Source organism: Oncorhynchus gorbuscha, linkage group LG01, assembly GCF_021184085.1.
Source record: "Oncorhynchus gorbuscha isolate QuinsamMale2020 ecotype Even-year linkage group LG01, OgorEven_v1.0, whole genome shotgun sequence".
NCBI classification, from domain to species: domain Eukaryota; kingdom Metazoa; phylum Chordata; class Actinopteri; order Salmoniformes; family Salmonidae; genus Oncorhynchus; species Oncorhynchus gorbuscha.
The window spans coordinates 11570574-11589295 of NC_060173.1; the positions used below are offsets into that span (position 1 = coordinate 11570574).

The following is an 18722-nucleotide window of genomic DNA, read 5'->3' on the forward strand; positions in this document are numbered from 1 at the left end:
GATGCTACAGTGCAGCCTATTTTGTAGAGCATTCAAACTAAATTAGAATAGATAAATGAATTATTATTTATAAATAAGGGTTTACATACTGTAGGTAGGTCTCTGTTTAGTTGTGGTAACTAATTAATCCAACAGTCTGCAAACCATGGTATCTGAAGGCTTAGGCGACCTCTGGTGGTTCTATTGAAAATAATACATGAATGGAAATCACTGTATTGTAGCCCATTTAGTCTAAAATGTATTCAGTGCTAGGCATATACTAGCGTACCACCAATTTCTCGTTATTATGGATAGGGAAATGCATCCATGACGCAGTTTCTCTTGCTCTCTCTTCATATTGAGAATAGACAAGGATAAGCAAGGATGAGTAGACTAGACTACAACTCCAGCAACAAGTGGGAGGTGAAAAGTGATCCAGTCCATGTACAGTGAGCAAGTGACGTCGACATTAAGCGCATATATTTCTATTGCCTGCGTTAATATAGGCTGCGTTCAGATTTTGATTTTACGCACATTCAGTATAGTCTGCAGCTTCATCAGTTTGTTCATCTACACCTGACCAAACTTCTGACAACTTGTTTACGTTGCAACTGCAGAGGCTGTTTCCAACACCGTCCAACGCGACTCCGGACCCGCTAAGAGAATTGATCATGTGCGCGGACTGCCTAAATCCATGCAAGGACAGAGAAAGTTGCAGAAAGGTTTTGAACTCAGGCGAGATGGACAATGAGCCGCGTATGATGAAAGAAGAAGAATCCGACTTTGACCACAGAGATGTTGGTATCTGTCAGAAAGGATGCGGGCTTCTCTTGTCCCATACAGACATTGTCCAGGGAGACCATTGCTGTTTGGATGCGCTTCGTATGCTGAATGATGGGCTCCAGGAGAGAAGCGCTACCATGGAGCACGAAGGCCGAATGCAGAGGCTCAGGTGGGGTAGGAGAGAGCAATCCCTCCTCGCCCAGGTGTCTTCCATCCAGAGCGAAGCACAGCTGACTGCTTTGAAGTACAAGCGAAAGTTACACCAATACATGTTGAATATCAACAACATAACCGAACAGGTTATTGGACATTACAAGCAGGTGAGGAATAGTAAACAAGTATTGATTTTGATATAAGCATGTTTCATAATGCCTAGGTAAGCTACCACACAAAACAACTGTATTTGAGATGGTGACATAAATACTTGATGTTTCATTCATTATCGAGCAAAATGATTAGCTGTTTTTAATAAGAAATAGAAGCCATTAATTGAAGAGTGTTGACACCAAGCCTCCATGACTTTTCCCTTATGATAATGTAGCCTATACAGAGTAACTCTGGGGCCTCTGGACTCTGTGTGTCTGATCCGGGTCCAACTGATGCAGTGTTCGGGCTCCAGGACCTGAAGGAGCATGGCGGGGTACCAGAGGTAAACCATCACAACACTGTAACACAGGTGATTACACAGCTGTACTGTGGCTTTACCCACTCAGCATATTACTCTACTGTGAGGTTTAGTCTTTTCAGAGCACATCGTTGACTCCTTGTGACTGAGGGGATTCCGTCCGTAGCTATCATCAGACCTATTCAATTCAGCCTATTGCCAATACCTTGGCTTTCCCCCGGTCAGACAACCCTTTGTTCAAACATTGACTTTAGGGATCCCATCCACTGTGTACGGTATTGAGTGGTAGTGCTCTGAAGCTTAGTTAGAGTTTATAGACCGTAAGCTCAGTTCACACCCTTTCCTTCATTGTTTTGTGTGGTAAATGTCATGCTGAGAGTGTTTTGAATTCCTCTTTTATCTCTTCAGGAAGTAGGATAGTTACATTTCATAGATGATAATAAAATGATGGCTTGGGGAGTTATTATGTCACAATTTTCCATCCCAAAGCAGACCACTTCAGGTTGTTAAAAATCACAAATGGAAACAAACACAAAATGTGGTGGCTTATGCTTCCTGAGGAGCGATGGGCCGAAGTACGTATGGAAATCTTACTGTGCTTTCAATCAAAGTTTTTCCCACTAACAGTAAGCTTGTCATTTTAAAAATTGTCTGTGGGAAATTCCATAGCTTTTACTGTGACCCTGTGAATCAAGCCCAGCCCTGTTTCTGACCTTTTAACTTGTAACTTTTACACAGAAGTGGACATAGTGACAGACAAAACAGTACATGACAAACTACTTCTCCTACTGAGTTTTGTTCCAACTTCAAATGAGAAACATGGCCCCAAAGAATGGTCTTTGATGGGTCACTGAGGATCAGGTGTATTTCCTGGTCACGTTCATACAGGTCATTGTGGCTGTTTTCAGGGTGTTGGTGTCAACTAATCACCCGGTCAGATTTCATCCGAAGTCACGACAATGATTGATTGTTCAGATGGAGAGGAATGTGAGGGGAAGTTGTAATCTTGTTTTCTTTGTTTATGGACTAGTAAATGAATGCCTGTTACTTTGCATTTAGACTAAGTCATTAATGGTGTATTTCCTTTTTCCTAATTTCTTAAATTCCTCAAGTTGTTTTCAACCCTTAAACTATGTCTACACTTATAATAGTTTGATCTAACTGATATTGAATGAGTGTGGTCTAGGGGTTTCAGCCCATATTAAACCACCTCTCTCTTGGCTCCTGCTGCTTGCTATCCTGACAATAGACTTTCTGTCAGAGAACACTTTGAGGTAGATTATGTTTGTGCATCCCAAATGGTTACCTGTTCCCTACATAGTGCACTAATTTCCCCCTTTGTCCTATGGGTCCTGGTGAAAAGCTGTGCACTAGGGAATAGGGTGCCATTTGGGGACGCAGCCTGTGTTATTGGCTTTCTCTGACCAGGGAGACAGTGTTTTGTTTGGGGCCAAGCGGGAGAGGGGAGGGTGTGGGTAGTTTTAATTCTGGTAATGGTCACATAAATTATGTTTAATGGCCTCTAGCATGCTGTGAGAGTGCAGCTAGACTCACTTTTGATTAATAGAGAAAATGATTTACTCTGTGGTGGCAGCTCTGGAGAGGGACACACACACACACACACACACACACACACACACACACACACACACACACACACACACACACACACACACACACACACACACACACACACACACACACACACACACACACACACACAGCTACTTCCAGACTTTTATCATGGCTAAACACTTCCACTAGATAAGCCAGATGAGATCTGTAATTGTCTCTGCTGTTGTTTTCATGAATGTGTTTGCCAATACCTGAGTTTCCTCCATTTTGTCAAAATCCCAAAGGAATTGACTTTAGGTCTTGCTCTGTAATGATGAGCAACTGTAGAGATACAATATCATATTATTTAATTCTGTGACAGGAACTGGTAAACATCTCTTAGGATTTACCTTTAAACCTGATGTTGCTTTGTCTTTTATCAGACTCTCTCTTCATAATCTCCATAGTTGTAGTGTTGTTTGGCTCAGTCAAATTGTCTGGGAAGTTGTTGTTACACCTCACTAATGGTAAGAGCTCACTTCATTTGGAATGTTTGCCAACTGCCAGTTTAAAAAAAAAATGAGCTAGAGACAAAATGCAGGGTTTCTGTGATGGTGAAGTACCCTGAGTCCTTGTCTACAACCAACAGCACTAGTCCACGAGGAAGAGAGGCTGTGCTGTGATAGGGGGATTTCAAGTATAAGCCTGCCAAAGTCCCATCTCACTGTGTGTGTGCGTGACAGTTTGTTGTGAGCAGTGATACTGTACATGTATATACAATGAGCCAGGTGGTGTTGCTTTCATGCAGCTTGAGAACATTTGATGTAGATGCTGCAGCTGATACTCTTCACACTGCCTTCCCTTCCTCTGGGCTACTGCCCCCCAGCCTTTCCTTCCTCTGGGCTACCCCCCCCAGCTTTCCCTTCCTCTGGGCTACTGCCCCCCAGCCTTCCCTTCCTCTGGGCTACCCCCCCCCAGCCTTCCCTTCCTCTGGGCTACCTCCCCCAGCCTTCCCTTCCTCTGGGCTACCTCCCCCAGCCTTCCCTTCCTCTGGGCTACCCCCCAGCCATCCCTTCCTCTGGGCTACCCCCCAGCCTTCCCTTCCTCTGGGCTACCTCCCCCAGCCTTCCCTTCCTCTGGGCTACCTCCCCCAGCCTTCCCTTCCTCTGGGCTACCCCCCCCCAGCCTTCCCTTCCTCTGGGCTACCTCCCCCAGCCTTCCCTTCCTCTGGGCTACCCCCCCCCCCCCAGCCTTCCCTTCCTCTGGGCTACCTCCCCCAGCCTTCCCTTCCTCTGGGCTACCCCCCCCCCAGCCTTCCCTTCCTCTGGGCTACCCCCCCCCAGCCTTCCCTTCCTCTGGGCTACCCCCCAGCCTTCCCTTCCTCTGGGCTACCCCCCCCAGCCTTCCCTTCGTCTGGGCTACCCCCCCAGCCTTCCCTTCCTCTGGGCTACTGCCCCCAGCCTTCCCTTCCTCTGGGCTACGCCCCCACCCCCAGCCTTCCCTTCCTCTGGGCCCCCCCCCCAGCCTTCCCAGAGCATGAAGTCAATGAGGACAGTGAGTCAGTCAGTTGTTTTGTTATTGAAGAGGACTAACTGAAGTAAGACCAGTATGATTTGGACAGGCTGAGTCACTCCTATCTTACAAAGGATCCATATCCCTACCAGGGAAGCAGACTAAAACTGGGTGCGGTTAAATTTACTCTGTAGGTTCATGCCTTCATTGTTATAGCTGTTGGGCTACAAGGGGGAGTAGCCCAGAAGGAAGGGAGGCCGGGGGAGGGGAGAGAGCCCAGAGGAAGGGAGGCTGGGGGCGTAGCCCAGAAGGAAGGGAAGGGTGGGGGGAGGGGCGTAGCTCAGAAGGAAGGGAAGGCTGGGGGAGGGGTGTAGCCCAGAGGAAGGCAGGCTGGGGGGTAGCCCGGAGGAAGGGAAGGCTGGGGGAGGGGTGTAGCCCAGAGGAAGGGAAGGCTGGGGGGAGGGGTGTAGCCCAGAGGAAGGCAGGCTGGGGGGTAGCCCAGAGGAAGGGAAGGCTGGGGGGGGTGTAGCCCAGAGGAAGGGAAGGCTGGGGGGAGGGGTGTAGCCCAGAGGAAGGAAGGCTGGGGGACTGCAGCCTGGAGGAACGGAGCCTGGGGAACTGTAGCCTGGAGGAAGGAAGCCTGGGGAACTGTAGCCCGGAGGAAGGGAAGGCTGGGGGCTGTCGCCTGGAGGAAGGGAAGGCTGGGGGGCTGTCGCCTGGAGGAAGGGAAGGCTGGGGGGCTGTCGCCTGGAGGAAGGGAAGGCTGGGGGGCTGTCGCCTAGAGGAAGGGAAGGCTAAGGGGGGTGTAGCCAGGAGGAAGGGTGGGGGGAGAGGAGATGGAAAAGGTCATTATGTTCAGGCCCAGAACACAAAGATGACAGGAACAGATAACTCTGTGACCAGAGAAAAAATAGATTCATCACCTTTTCTTTCTTGTCGGCTGATAAGATACTTTTTTCCCCCCCTTGCTTATGCTGAAACGAGTCTGAGCTGAGAGCCCAAACAAAAGATGATTGCTGATGGAAAAATGTAATTTTCAATAGGATTTGTTCCCCCTCAGTAAAAACAATGTTTTACTGATTTTGGCTGTGTTTCTGTAGAAACAATGTTATGCTGTTCTGAGAGACATTATCAGATAATCATCAACTCTGTGTGTTGTAGCAGACAGACTTTAGTGGAGTCTACAGTCATATAAGACGGGTGGAGGGTCTTTAGTGGAGTCTACAGTCATATAAGACGGGTGGAGGGTCATATAAGACTGGTGGAGGGTCTTTAGTGGAGTCTAGTGGAGTCTACAGTCATATAAGATGGGTGGAGGGTCTTTAGTGGAGTCTACAGTCATATAAGATGGGTGGAGGTTCTTGGGTGGAGTCTACAGTCATATAAGATGGGTGGAGGGTCTTTAGTGGAGTCTACAGTCATATAAGACGGGTGGAGGGTCTTTAGTGTAGTCTACAGTCATATAAGATGGGTGGAGGTTCTTGGGTGGAGTCTACAGTCATATAAGATGGGTGGAGGGTCTTTGGTGGAGTCTACAGTCATATAAGATGGGTGGAGGGTCTTTGGTGGAGTCTACAGTCATATAAGATGGTGGAGGGTCTTTGGTGGAGTCTACAGTCATATAAAATGGGTGGAGGGGTTTTGATTGATGTTTACCTGAGATGCGTACTTGGGCCACAGCCCCATCTCCTCCCTCGCTATGGGCCCTGACCTCCACTACGCAGTCCCCGTCCCTGGGCATGGGCAGGTCTATGGATCGCTTCCCTGTGGTATACAGTAGACCTGTGGAGAGGCCAGCCTTCCTGTACAAGACCTATATGGAGACCAGCGGACGGACGGACGGACGGACGGACGGACGGACGGACAGACACTGGTGTCTCAAGGATCACATCCATTGTGGAGGGAGGCTGCTACTGGATCTCAAAGGCACATACTTACCCAGCTAATCGAGAGCGCGTAACTGTTCTCTGTCAGTTTCCTACAGTACTTACAGTCCCTTGTCTACTTCTAACAGACCTAAGGTCAGCATTTAGATAACTCAGCTGGAGGGTGTTTTTTTCTTTTTTTTTCGTCTTTTCTAAATTGGTAGATGAAGAAAACTTGAATATACTTCATAGAAATCCCTTGTCAACAAGTGCATGGTTGCATAGGGGTGCAAATGTGGGGTGCATAGTGATACTGTTGTACGTTCCAGATGCTCGGGCTGTTTCTGTACCTGCTGTGCTCTGTGAGCAGGGTAACTGTTTACTCTAGTTCCTGCTCATAGAAAGGACCGCATGGTATTTCCTGTTTCCTGTATCGTTTGACTATTACGCACAACTGCCTTCTAGTTGGTCAGCTAGCAACTCAAACAAACTTCCTCATGGCTTTATTGAGATATTAGTGGAGGGTGGCTTTATTTAGATATTAGTGGAGGGTGGCTTTATTTAGATATTAGTGGAGGGTGGCTTTATTTAGATAGTAGTGGAGGGTGGCTTTATTTAGATAGATAGTAGTGGAGGGTACGAGAAGGCAGTATATTGATCAGGTGTGTTACATAGTTGTGGAAAAGAAGGTCCTGAACACTGGGCTTATCAGTATCACTAGTTGATTTCCTGTTACGTTTCGGACTCACTGCCTTCATCAGAGAACTCGTGACTCTTCAATTTTCTGTGTCTTTTCATGTGCTCCGGATGAAGGGTTAACTCAAATCTTAGATTTGATATTGAGCTAAGGAATTTTCAGTGTGTATTTCCTTGTCAGATTGGCTAACCTTCTGTTGTTCTTAAGCTTTGAGGCGTGTGGCCTTAAAAGAGGCAGAGGTTGAGATGTCATCTGGATGACAGAGAGTGTTGCTATGGTGCTGGACCACACCACCAATGTCGTTCCAGGTCAACGAAGGCGTGACTGTTGTGTTTGGTGGTGTGTGTGTTGACTCTGTCTCTTTTCCCTCCTTGGCGGTGCATTATAATGTGTGTTGAGGCCTGTTGTTTTAGGCAGTCGGTGTGAAACAGGATGCAGTTCCACTAAAGGCCACCGTGGTCATACAGAGACAGGGTTTTTTCTGCGGGGTGTTTTTTCAGTCTGACTATATCCAAATAGTATTTTTTTTAAATATATACACTGAACAAAAATATAAATGTAAAGTGTTGGTTTCATGAGCTGAAATAAAATCCCAGTTTACATCCTTGTTAGTGAGCATCTCTCCTTTGCCAAGACAATCCATTCACCTGACAGGTGTGGTATACCATGGCATTACACAGGTGCACCTTGTGCGAAGGACAATAAAGGGCCACTCTAAAATGTACATTTTTGTCACACAACACAATGCCACAGATGTCTAAAGTTTTGAGGGAGAGTACAATTGGCATGCTGACTGCAGGAATGTCCACCAGAGCTGTTGCCAGAGAATTGAATGTTAATTTCTCTACCATAAGCCGCCTCAAGTCGTTTTAGTGAATTTGTCAGTACCTCCAACTGCAGACCACATGTGGGCGAGTGGTTTGCTGATGAACAGAGTGCTCCGTGGTGGTGGGGTTATAGTATGGGCAGGCATTAGCTACGGACAACGAACACAATTGCATTTTATCAATGGAAATTTCAATGCACAGAGATACCATGATGAGATCCAGATGCCCATTTTTCTTTTTAAAGTTATCTGTGACGAACAGACGCATATCTGTGTTCCCAGTCATGCGAAATCCATAGATTAGGGCCTAATTAATTAATTTAAATTGACTGATTTCCTGATATGAACTGTAACTCCAGTAAAATCTCTACAGTTGTTGGTTTTATATTTTTGTTCAGTATAAGATCATCTTTCAGCACCAACAATCACCAAAATAAAAGCTAGACAGTCAGGGAGAATCTAAAATTCCCCAAATGATGCATTCAGGCCCAGAACCCCCATTGATTTGTTATGTTTAAGTCACTCAGATAGTATTAGCCTTGTAGAATGACAGGAAATGAGCTTTAAAACGGCTACATTCTGTCACTGGGGCTAATAGGAGGGCAGTCAGTGACATCACCGGTGGCCACACCCCATTCAGGGCCACCATCTAAGCCCAATTTTGACCCAGAATGAGGGTTGCTGAGCTTTTGGCTTGAGCTTTTTTGAAAGGCTCCTTTCAGCAGTTGGAGTTTTGGTTATTTTGGGTGGGGTGTCGCTCATGACCCAATCTTCAATTAATCACATCAGTTGACCCTTAAGAACTACCCTATAAATCCACTACCCTTTAAATCCACTACCCTTTAAATCCACTACCCTATAAATCCACTACCCTTTAAATCCAGTACCCTTTAAATCCACTACCCTTTAAATCCACTACCCTTTAAATCCACTACCCTTTAAATCCACTACCCTTTAAATCCACTACCCTTTAAATCCACTACCCTATAAATCCACTACCCTATAAATCCACTACCCTATAAATCCACTACCCTATAAATCCACTACCCTATAAATCCACTACCCTATAAATCCACTACCCTTTAAATCCACTTTGAGAAAATCACATTTTATTGGTCGCATACACACATTTAGCAGATGTTATTGGTCACATACATACATGGTTAGCAGATGTTAGCCTAGTGGTTAGAGCGTTGGACTAGTAACCGGAAGGTTGCAAGTTCAAAACCCCCAAGCTGACAAGGTACAAATCTGTTGTTCTGCCCCTGAACAGGCAGTTAACCCACTGTTCCTAGGCCGTCATTGAAAATAATAATTTGTTCTTAACTGACTTGCCTAGTTAAATAAATAAAAATACACATGGTTAGCAGATGTTATTGGTCACATACATGGTTAGCAGATGTTATTGCCAGCAGCATACCTTGCTTCTGAAGCTAAGCAGGGTTGGTCCTGGTCAGTCCCTGGATGCTGCTGGAAGTGTTGTTGGAGGGCCAGTAGGAGGCACTCTTTCCTCTGGTCTAACAAAATATCCCAATGCCCCAGGGCAGTGATTGGGGACATTGCCCTGTGTAAGGTGCCGTCTTTCAGATGGGATGTTAAACGGGTGTCCTGACTCTCTGAGGTCATTAAAGATCCCATGGCACTTATTGTAAGAGTAGGGGTGTTAACCCCGGTGTCCTGGCTAAATTCCCAATCTGGCCATCAAACTATCACGGTTACCTAATAATCCCCAGTTTACAATTGGCTCATTCATCCCCCTCCTCTCCCCTGTAACTATTCCCCAGGTCGTTGATGCAAATGAGAACGTGTTCTCAGTCAACGTACCTGGTAAAATAACAGATAAATACAATTTAAAAAAAATGTAAAACATACACATGGCTAGCAGATGTTATTGGTCACATACACATGGCTAGCAGATGTTATTGGTCACATACACATGGCTAGCAGATGTTATTGGTCACATACACATGGCTAGCAGATGTTATTGGTCACATACACATGGCTAGCAGATGTTATTGGTCACATCACATGGCTACAGATGGCATACACATGGCTAGCAGATGTTATTGGTCACATACACATGGCTAGCAGATGTTATGGTCACATACACATGGCTAGCAGATGTTATTGGTCACATACACATGGCTAGTAGATGTTATTGGTCACATACACATGGCTAGCAGATGTTATTGGTCACATACACATGGCTAGCAGATGTTATTGGTCACATACACATGGCTAGCAGATGTTATTGGTCACATACACATGGCTAGCAGATGTTATTGGTCACATACACATGGCTAGCAGATGTTATTGGTCACATACACATGGTTAGCAGATGTTATTGGTCACACATACATATTTAGCAGATGTTATTGCAGGTGTAGCAAAATAGGACATTTTACGCTTGTTCATCAACATTTCTCAGGTGTGTGTGTGTGTGTGTGTGTGTGTGCGCACACGTCTGCATTTATTGTGTGTGTGATGGTGAACCTCACAGCACAGTAAATTCCCTCTGACCTCAGACCAGAAGATTGGCCCAGCTTTCAGGTGCTCTGAGCTGAGGGAGTCCCATTTGACTGGAGCAATGCATGATCCTACTCAAGTAACAGCAAAGGGCTCTGTTCACACCTTAATGAATGCAGGCTGGAGACGCCCAGAACCACCCCTGAACCTGGGTGGCATATATCAGATCAGAGCTCAACACTCATGGCTTCTACAGCTGGAAAAGAAGTCTAATGTCATAATAACACAGTTTAAAGCTATTACATACTGTGAGAAATGAGTCCAAAGAAACCAGGCAGTTGATTGAACAGACTGAGGGACTGTATTTGGAGGGATTTTCTTATAGTGCCCGGGAAGACTTAAAAAAACAGCTGTGTCTGAAATTCTTTCACCCCTCTGTAAACTGATGGCACTAAAGGGTCTAGCCTACCGCGTAGACGTTCCCTCGTGAGACCAGCTCTCTGTATCTCTGATGAGTAGACGTCTTTGTAATGACGTGATTCACAGACCAAATAGCTGCTGTGGTTGACTGTTAACCCCCCCCTACCCTTCAAGTCTCACTGCTGGGGGGTCCGTTAGTCAGTGACCCGGTGGTTATCTTACCGTGGCAGAAAACAACACACTCTTACGGTATCTCAGACAGATGTAATGTCCAGCCTTTACAGGATGATTAGGAAAGTCCTGATTCAGCACACAAACACCCAGCTCGCTGCTTATCATAAACGCTCTCTAAGCAGTGTGAAAGGCATGTGTAATCAGGGCAAGATGTGGCCAGGCCTGCCTGGTGGGGAGTGTTACCAATGATGTGGCCAGGCCTGCCTGGTGGGGAGTGTTACCAATGATGTGGCCAGGCCTGCCTGGTGGGGAGTGTTACCAATGATGTGGCCAGGCCTGCCTGGTGGGGAGTGTTACCAATGATGTGGCCAGGCCTGCCTGGTGGGGAGTGTTACCAATGATGTGGCCAGGCCTGCCTGGTGGGGAGTGTTACCAATGATGTGGCCAGGCCTGCCTGGTGGGGAGTGTTACCAATGATGTGGCCAGGCCTGCCTGGTGGGGAGTGTTACCAATGATGTGGCCAGGCCTGCCTGGTGGGGAGTGTTACCAATGATGTGGCCAGGCCTGCCTGGTGGGGAGTGTTACCAATGATGTGGCCAGGCCTGCCTGGTGGGGAGTGTTACCAATGATGTGGCCAGGCCTGCCTGGTGGGGAGTGTTACCAATGATGTGGCCAGGCCTGCCTGGTGGGGAGTGTTACCAATGATGTGGCCAGGCCTGCCTGGTGGGGAGTGTTACCAATGATGTGGCCAGGCCTGCCTGGTGGGGAGTGTTACCAATGATGTGGCCAGGCCTGCCTGGTGGGGAGTGTTACCAATGATGTGGCCAGGCCTGCCTGGTGGGGAGTGTTACCAATGATGTGGCCAGGCCTGCCTGGTGGGGAGTGTTACCAATGATGTGGCCAGGCCTGCCTGGTGGGGAGTGTTACCAATGATGTGGCCAGGCCTGCCTGGTGGGGAGTGTTACCAATGATGTGGCCAGGCCTGCCTGGTGGGGAGTGTTACCAATGATGTGGCCAGGCCTGCCTGGTGGGGAGTGTTACCAATGATGTGGCCAGGCCTGCCTGGTGGGGAGTGTTACCAATGATGTGGCCAGGCCTGCCTGGTGGGGAGTGTTACCAATGATGTGGCCAGGCCTGCCTGGTGGGGAGTGTTACCAATGATGTGGCCAGGCCTGCCTGGTGGGGAGTGTTACCAATGATGTGGCCAGGCCTGCCTGGTGGGGAGTGTTACCAATGATGTGGCCAGGCCTGCCTGGTGGGGAGTGTTACCAATGATGTGGCCAGGCCTGCCTGGTGGGGAGTGTTACCAATGGGACTATTCTCTACAGCCTCATGTCGTGTCGGCGCCGTTTGAATGACATTAATTAGTTCGAGACACCGTCAACATAAACATATTCTCTGTACATAAAACTTTTTATTTAAGCTCCAATCAGCAGCATTTTTTAATATATTTTTTTTTACCTTTATTTTACTAGGCAAGTCGGTTAAGAACAAATTCTTATTTACAATGACGGCCTAGGAACAGTGGGTTAACTGCCTGTTCAGGGGCAGAACGACAGATTTGTACCTTGTCAGCTCGGGGATTCGAACTTCCAACCTTTCGGTTACTAGTCCAACGCTCTAACCACTAGGCTACCCTGCTGCCCAGACAGTCTCTCTCTTCAGAAGGAGGATGGAGTTGTAATTAGGTGAGAGTGAAGGAAGCCTTTCGATGCTGAGAGACTGAGAGGAAACAGGAAATTACAGCACATCGGAAGGGGCTGAAGGGAGCGATAAGGAAAGGTAACATGCCAGGTGCACTGGGGGGGTATTAGTCCATTAAGCTCTGCACTGTAGTCCTGCCAAGGGGGAAAGCCAATCGGATCCAAAGAAATCCTTGCTTTGAAAAACCTCTTTACTTTCACTACTTGTTGAAGGTTGGTTAACCCTTCAGTACGTCGTTGAATGAAAAGAGGTGAAAACAACATCACACTTTGTTTTGATCGTCTTTTCAGTTACTCTGGCACTTCAGTGGAAAGACAGCTGTCTGACTTCATCCGTCTGACCTCATCCGTGTCTGACCTCATCCGTGTCTGACTTCATCCGTGTCTGACTTTATCCGTGTCTGACTCCATCCGTGTCTGACTCCATCCGTGTCTGACTTCATCCGTGTCTGACCTCATCCGTGTCTGACCTCATCCGTGTCTGACCTCATCCGTGTCTGATCTCATCCGTGTCTGACCTCATCCGTGTCTGACCTCATCCGTGTCTGAGTGAGAGGCCGGAACCTCTTGTAAAGCACACAGGTTAGGTTACTCTGTGTTTACATCCAAGTAAAACATAATCCTCCTTAACTGTCTGATAAAGTGCTTCCTCGTCAGCTTCTTCAGTTTTCTTTTGTCAGGAAGTTTCATTCGACCCCTGTAGAGGAAGACATGTAGCTTCAAACACAGTCATCCCACCCGAACAGCTTCACAGGCATCTGCCTTGCCATGCCGGCCCCCCCATTAACAGCAACAAATGAATGCTGATGAATACGTATGAATATGGATGAATACTAATGAATATTGATGAATACTAATGAATAAGAATAGGTCTGTTAATTCTCCTCTCAAATAATCTTTCTAGTTCCACAATTTGAGTAGAAAGACGTGAGTTTGAACAATAACAGTGTGGAAGCTTATACTGGAGGTTTGACAGATCTTCATTCATCAATGGTGAAGTGTGTGTGGTGGTGGGGAATTCCTCAATCAGGACCCACCACTGACTGCTCTGTATTTATATGGCCTTGTAAGAGGAAATTAAGAGAGACGAGCTTTGTGTGTGTTCTTATTTAAATGTTATTAAAGCCAGATAGACCTACCTTATTTACCCCCCCCCCCCTCCATGAGTGAAATGATGAATATTAATCACGTAGAAACAGTCCTATTGTTTCCTAGATCGGCCCTCTTGTCTTTTAATCGTCATTCTTCTACCACTCACCTAAAGGAGGAAGAACACCTGTTACTGGTTATCAACCAGCTCCGAGTAGCTGATTAGGTTGTCTGAGATTGGAAGTGACTGCATTCAGCACAACATTTGAGTTGGCTTTTCAAATGTAACCTGGGTGGGGGGGGGTCTCTCTTCTGGTAAAGTGTGTACATCAGAGGAACTATTATGTGTGTGTGTGTGTGTGTGTGTGTGTGTGTGTGTGTGTGTGTGTGTGTGTGTGTGTGTGTGTGTGTGTGTGTGTGTGTGTGTGTGTGTGTGTGTGTGTGTGTGTGTCTCTGTGTGTGTGTGTGTGTGTGTGTGTGTGTCTCTCTGTGTGTGTGTGTGTGTCTCTCTGTGTGTGTGTGTGTGTGTGTCTGATCTTGAGTGTTTTCTCTCTCTGGGCGGTACAAGTACGTCACTGTTTCTTTGCTCCATTTCTCCCTAATTCACCTCCACTGTGCAGGGTGGGACGCAGATAGATATCTGTGTTTATGCTGAGTGACCACAGTGAGGTCACAGCCGTACAGTTCCTACCTCCCCACCAACGGACAACCAGGCCAAGCTATGATTGGATCAGATTGGATTATAGCCAATCAGATCCAATCAGTTCTGCCAACGTTAAGATCGTATTGTTCGTTATTATACGTCATTTGTTTAGTAAATTGTTATACCCTGAAGCAAACCATCCTGTATGAGTTTTGAATGAGGTAGGTAGTGTGACTGCAGTCTACATCCAGTAGATGGCAGAATACACATTATGTGCAGGTGAAAACCCTCCAGTCTTCACTAGACTGAACAAGGGGAGGACTCATTGCATTCTAGGAAATTAATTTACAGTTGGGCTGGGATTGTTCTAGGACTGTCTGAACATCTGACAACTGTTAGTATTCTTTCTGTTTAAATGTACATGTTTAGTACTGGTTTAGTATAAGTAACTGTATGTTAAGCTAGTCTGTAGCAGCACTTGGCAGCACATGGAATGCTCTCTATTCTTTGCCAAACAACTCGGGGACATGTCTAGGTAATCTGCCTGCTATGTGTTGTCTATCTCGGTACGCTGTATGTTGTAGGCTATAAGTGGAGGGTCTCTTCAAGATGTCAAAAAACATTTGTAGGGTTTAGGTTACTGCTTGTGCTTTCCCCTCCTCTCTCATCTCCCTTCCTGGCTCATCTCTCCTCCTCTCTCATCTCTCCTCCTCTCATCTCTCCTCCTCTCTCATCTCTCCTCCTCTCTCATCTCTCCTCCTCTCTCATCTCTCCTCCTCTCTCATCTACCCTCATCTCCCCTCCTCTACCCTCATCTCCCCTCCTCTCTCATCTCCCTTTCTGACTACCCTCGTCTCCCCTCCTCTCTCACACCCCCCTCCTGACTCATCTCTCTTTCTCTCTCATCTCTCTTCCTGACTCATCTCCCCTCCTGACTCATCTCCACTCTCATCTCTCCTCCTCTACCCTCATCTCCTCTCTCATCTCCCTTTCTGACTACCCTCGTCTCCCCTCCTCTCTCACACCCCCCTCCTGACTCATCTCTCCTTCTCTCTCATCTCTCCTCCTGACTCATCTCATCTCCCCTCCTGACTCATCTCCTCTCTCATCTCCCTTCCTGACTCATCTCCCATCTTCTCTCATCTCCCTTCCTGACTCATCTCCCCTCCTCTCTCATCTCCCTTCCTGACTCATCTCCCCTCCTCTCTCATCTCCCTTCCTGACTCATCTCCCCTCCTCTCTCATCTCCCCTCCTCTCTCATCTCCTTTCCTGACTCATCTACCCTCCTCTCTCATCTACCCTCCTCTCTCATCTCCCCTCCTCTCTCATCTCTCCTCCTGACTCATCGCATCTCTCCTCCTGACTCATCTCCCCTCCTGACTCATCTCCTCTCTCATCTCCCTTCCTGACTCATCTCCCCTCTTCTCTCATCTCCCCTCCTGACTCATCTCCTCTCTCATCTCCCTTCCTGACTCATCTCCCCTCTTCTCTCATCTCCCCTCCTCTCTCATCTCCCCTCCTCTCTCATCTACCCTCCTCTCTCATCTCCCCTCCTCTCTCATCTCCCCTCCTCTCTCATCTCCCCTCCTCTCTTATCTCCCCTCCTCTCTCATCTCCTTTCCTGACTCATCTCCCCTCCTCTCTCATCTCCTTTCCTGACTCATCTCCCCTCCTCTCTCATCTCCCCTCCTCTCTCATCTCCCCTCCTCTCTCATCTCCCTTCCTGACTCATCTCGCTTCCTGACTCATCTCGCTTCCTGACTCATCTCCCTTCCTGACTCATCTCCCTTCCTGACTCATCTCCCTTCCTGACTCATCTCCCTTCCTGACTCATCTCCCTTCCTGACTCTTCTCCCTTCCTGACTCATCTCCCTTCCTCTGTCACCTGTCCTCCTCTGTCACCTGTCCTCCTCTGTCACCTGTCCTCCTCTGTCATATGAGATGAATAATGTAGGGTAAGTAACATTATATAAGGTAGCATTGTTTAAAGTGGCTAGTGATATATTTACATCATTTCCCATCAATTCCCATTATTAAAATGGCTGGAGTTGGGTCAGTGTCAATGACAGTGTGTTGGCAGCAGCCACTCAATGTTAGTGGTGGCTCTTTAACAGTCTGATGGCCTTGAGATAGAAGCTGTTTTTCAGTCTCTCGGTCCCAGCTTTGATGCACCTGTACTGACCTCGCCTTCTGGATGATAGCGGGGTGAACAGGCAGTGGTTCGGGTGGTTGATGTCCTTGATGATCTTTATGGCCTTCCTGTAACAACGGGTGGTGTAGGTGTCCTGGAGGGCAGGTAGTTTGCCCCCGGTGATGCGTTGTGCAGTCCTCACTACCCTCTGGAGAGCCTTACGGTTGAGGGCGGAGCAGTTGCCGTACCAGGCGGTGATACAGCCCGCCAGGATGCTCTCGATTGTGCATCTGTAGAAGTTTGTGAGTGCTTTTGGTGACAAGCCGAATTTCTTCAGCCTCCTGAGGTTGAATAGGCGCTGCTGCGCCTTCTTCACGACGCTGTCAGTGTGAGTGGACCAATTCAGTTTGTCTGTGATGTGTATGCCGAGGAACTTAAAACTAGCTACCCTCTCCACTACTGTTCCATCGATGTGGATAGGGGGGTGTTCCCTCTGCTGTTTCCTGAAGTCCACAATCATCTCCTTAGTTTTGTTGACGTTGAGTGTGAGGTTATTTTCCTGACACCACACTCCGAGGGCCCTCACCTCCTCCCTGTAGGCCGTCTCGTCGTTGTTGGTAATCAAGCCTACCACTGTTGTGTCGTCCGCAAACTTGATGATTGAGTTGGAGGCGTGCGTGGCCACGCAGTCGTGGGTGAACAGGGAGTACAGGAGAGGGCTCAGGACGCACCCTTGTGGGCCCCCGTGTTGAGGATCAGCGGGGAGGAGATGTTGTTGCCTACCCTCACCACCTGGAGGCGGCCCGTCAGGAAGTCCAGTACCCAGTTGCACAGGGCGGGGTCGAGACCCAGGGTCTCGAGCTTGATGACGAGCTTGGAGGGTACTATGGTGTTGAATGCCGAGCTGTAGTCGATGAACAGCATTCTCACATAGGTATTCCTCTTGTCCAGGTGGGTTAGGGCAGTGTGCAGTGTGGTTGAGATTGCATCGTCTGTGGACCTATTTGGGCGGTAAGCAAATTGGAGTGGGTCTAGGGTGTCAGGTAGGGTGGAGGTGATATGGTCCTTGACTAGTCTCTCAAAGCACTTCATGATGACGGAAGTGAGTGCTACGGGGCGGTAGTCGTTTAGCTCAGTTACCTTAGCTTTCTTGGGAACAGGAACAATGGTGGCCCTCTTGAAGCTAGACCTGATGGGTTAGACCTGATGAAACGACAGCAGTAGGTAGTTTCCTCTGGGTTAGACCTGATGAAACGACAGCAGTAGGTAGTTTCCTCTGGGTTAGACCTGATGAAACGACAGCAGTAGGTAGTTTCCTCTGGGTTAGACCTGATGAAACGACAGCAGTAGGTAGTTTCCTCTGGGTTAGACCTGATGAAACGACAGCAGTAGGTAGTTTCCTCTGGGTTAGACCTGATGAAACGACAGCAGTAGGTAGTTTCCTCTGGGTTAGACCTGATGAAACGACAGCAGTAGGTAGTTTCCTCTGGGTTAGACCTGATGAAACGACAGCAGTAGGTAGTTTCCTCTGGGTTAGACCTGATGAAACGACAGCAGTAGGTAGTTTCCTCTGGGTTAGACCTGATGAAACGACAGCAGTAGGTAGTTTCCTCTGGGTTAGACCTGATGAAACGACAGCAGTAGGTAGTTTCCTCTGGGTTAGACCTGATGAAACGACAGCAGTAGGTAGTTTCCTCTGGGTTAGACCTGATGAAATGACAGCAGTAGGTCGTTTCCTCTGGGTTAGCCCTGATGAAACGACAGCAGTAGGTAGTTTCCTCTGGGTTAGCCCTGATGAAACGACAGCAGTATGTAGTTTCCTCTGGGTTAGCCCTGATGAAACGACAGCAGTAGGTAGTTTCCTCTGGGTTAGACCTGATGAAACGACAGCAGTAGGTAGTTTCCTCTGGGTTAGACCTGATGAAATGACAGCAGTAGGTAGTTTCCTCTGGGTTAGACCTGATGAAACGACAGTGTCTGTGATTGTCTTCCCTCAACGCTGTAAATGGTCGCTGAGTGCTGTTGTGCTGCTGAATCAATAACTCCTATCAGAGGTTGAACACTCAAAGATTACTGATGAGAGTGATTTCCAGTGTGTGTGTGTCTGGCAAGCTTGTGAATGTGTGTGTGCACACATACATTTGTGTGTGTTAGGAATGGGGGGGGGGTTGTTCTGAGATAATGCAGTTGGATTTCCTCTGAAAGTTTTCCTCTTAACAAATTATAGATATTATGGTAGCAGGGAGGGGAAAGG

At 47.6% G+C, this 18722-nt stretch overlaps 1 protein-coding gene across 1 annotated transcript in view; it reads left to right on the forward strand.

The window, feature by feature from the left end:
• The first annotated feature begins 365 nt into the window (after positions 1-365).
• Positions 366-18722, forward strand: part of LOC124033136 (PDZ domain-containing RING finger protein 4-like) — a 336543-nt gene continuing 318186 nt past the window's right edge. Inside the window, exons 1-2 of the mRNA XM_046345086.1 lie at positions 366-1082; positions 1304-1438. Of these exons, the coding sequence (XP_046201042.1) occupies positions 651-1082; positions 1304-1438 (567 nt within the window). The 5' untranslated portion in view covers positions 366-650. The remainder of the gene's footprint in view (positions 1083-1303; positions 1439-18722) is intronic.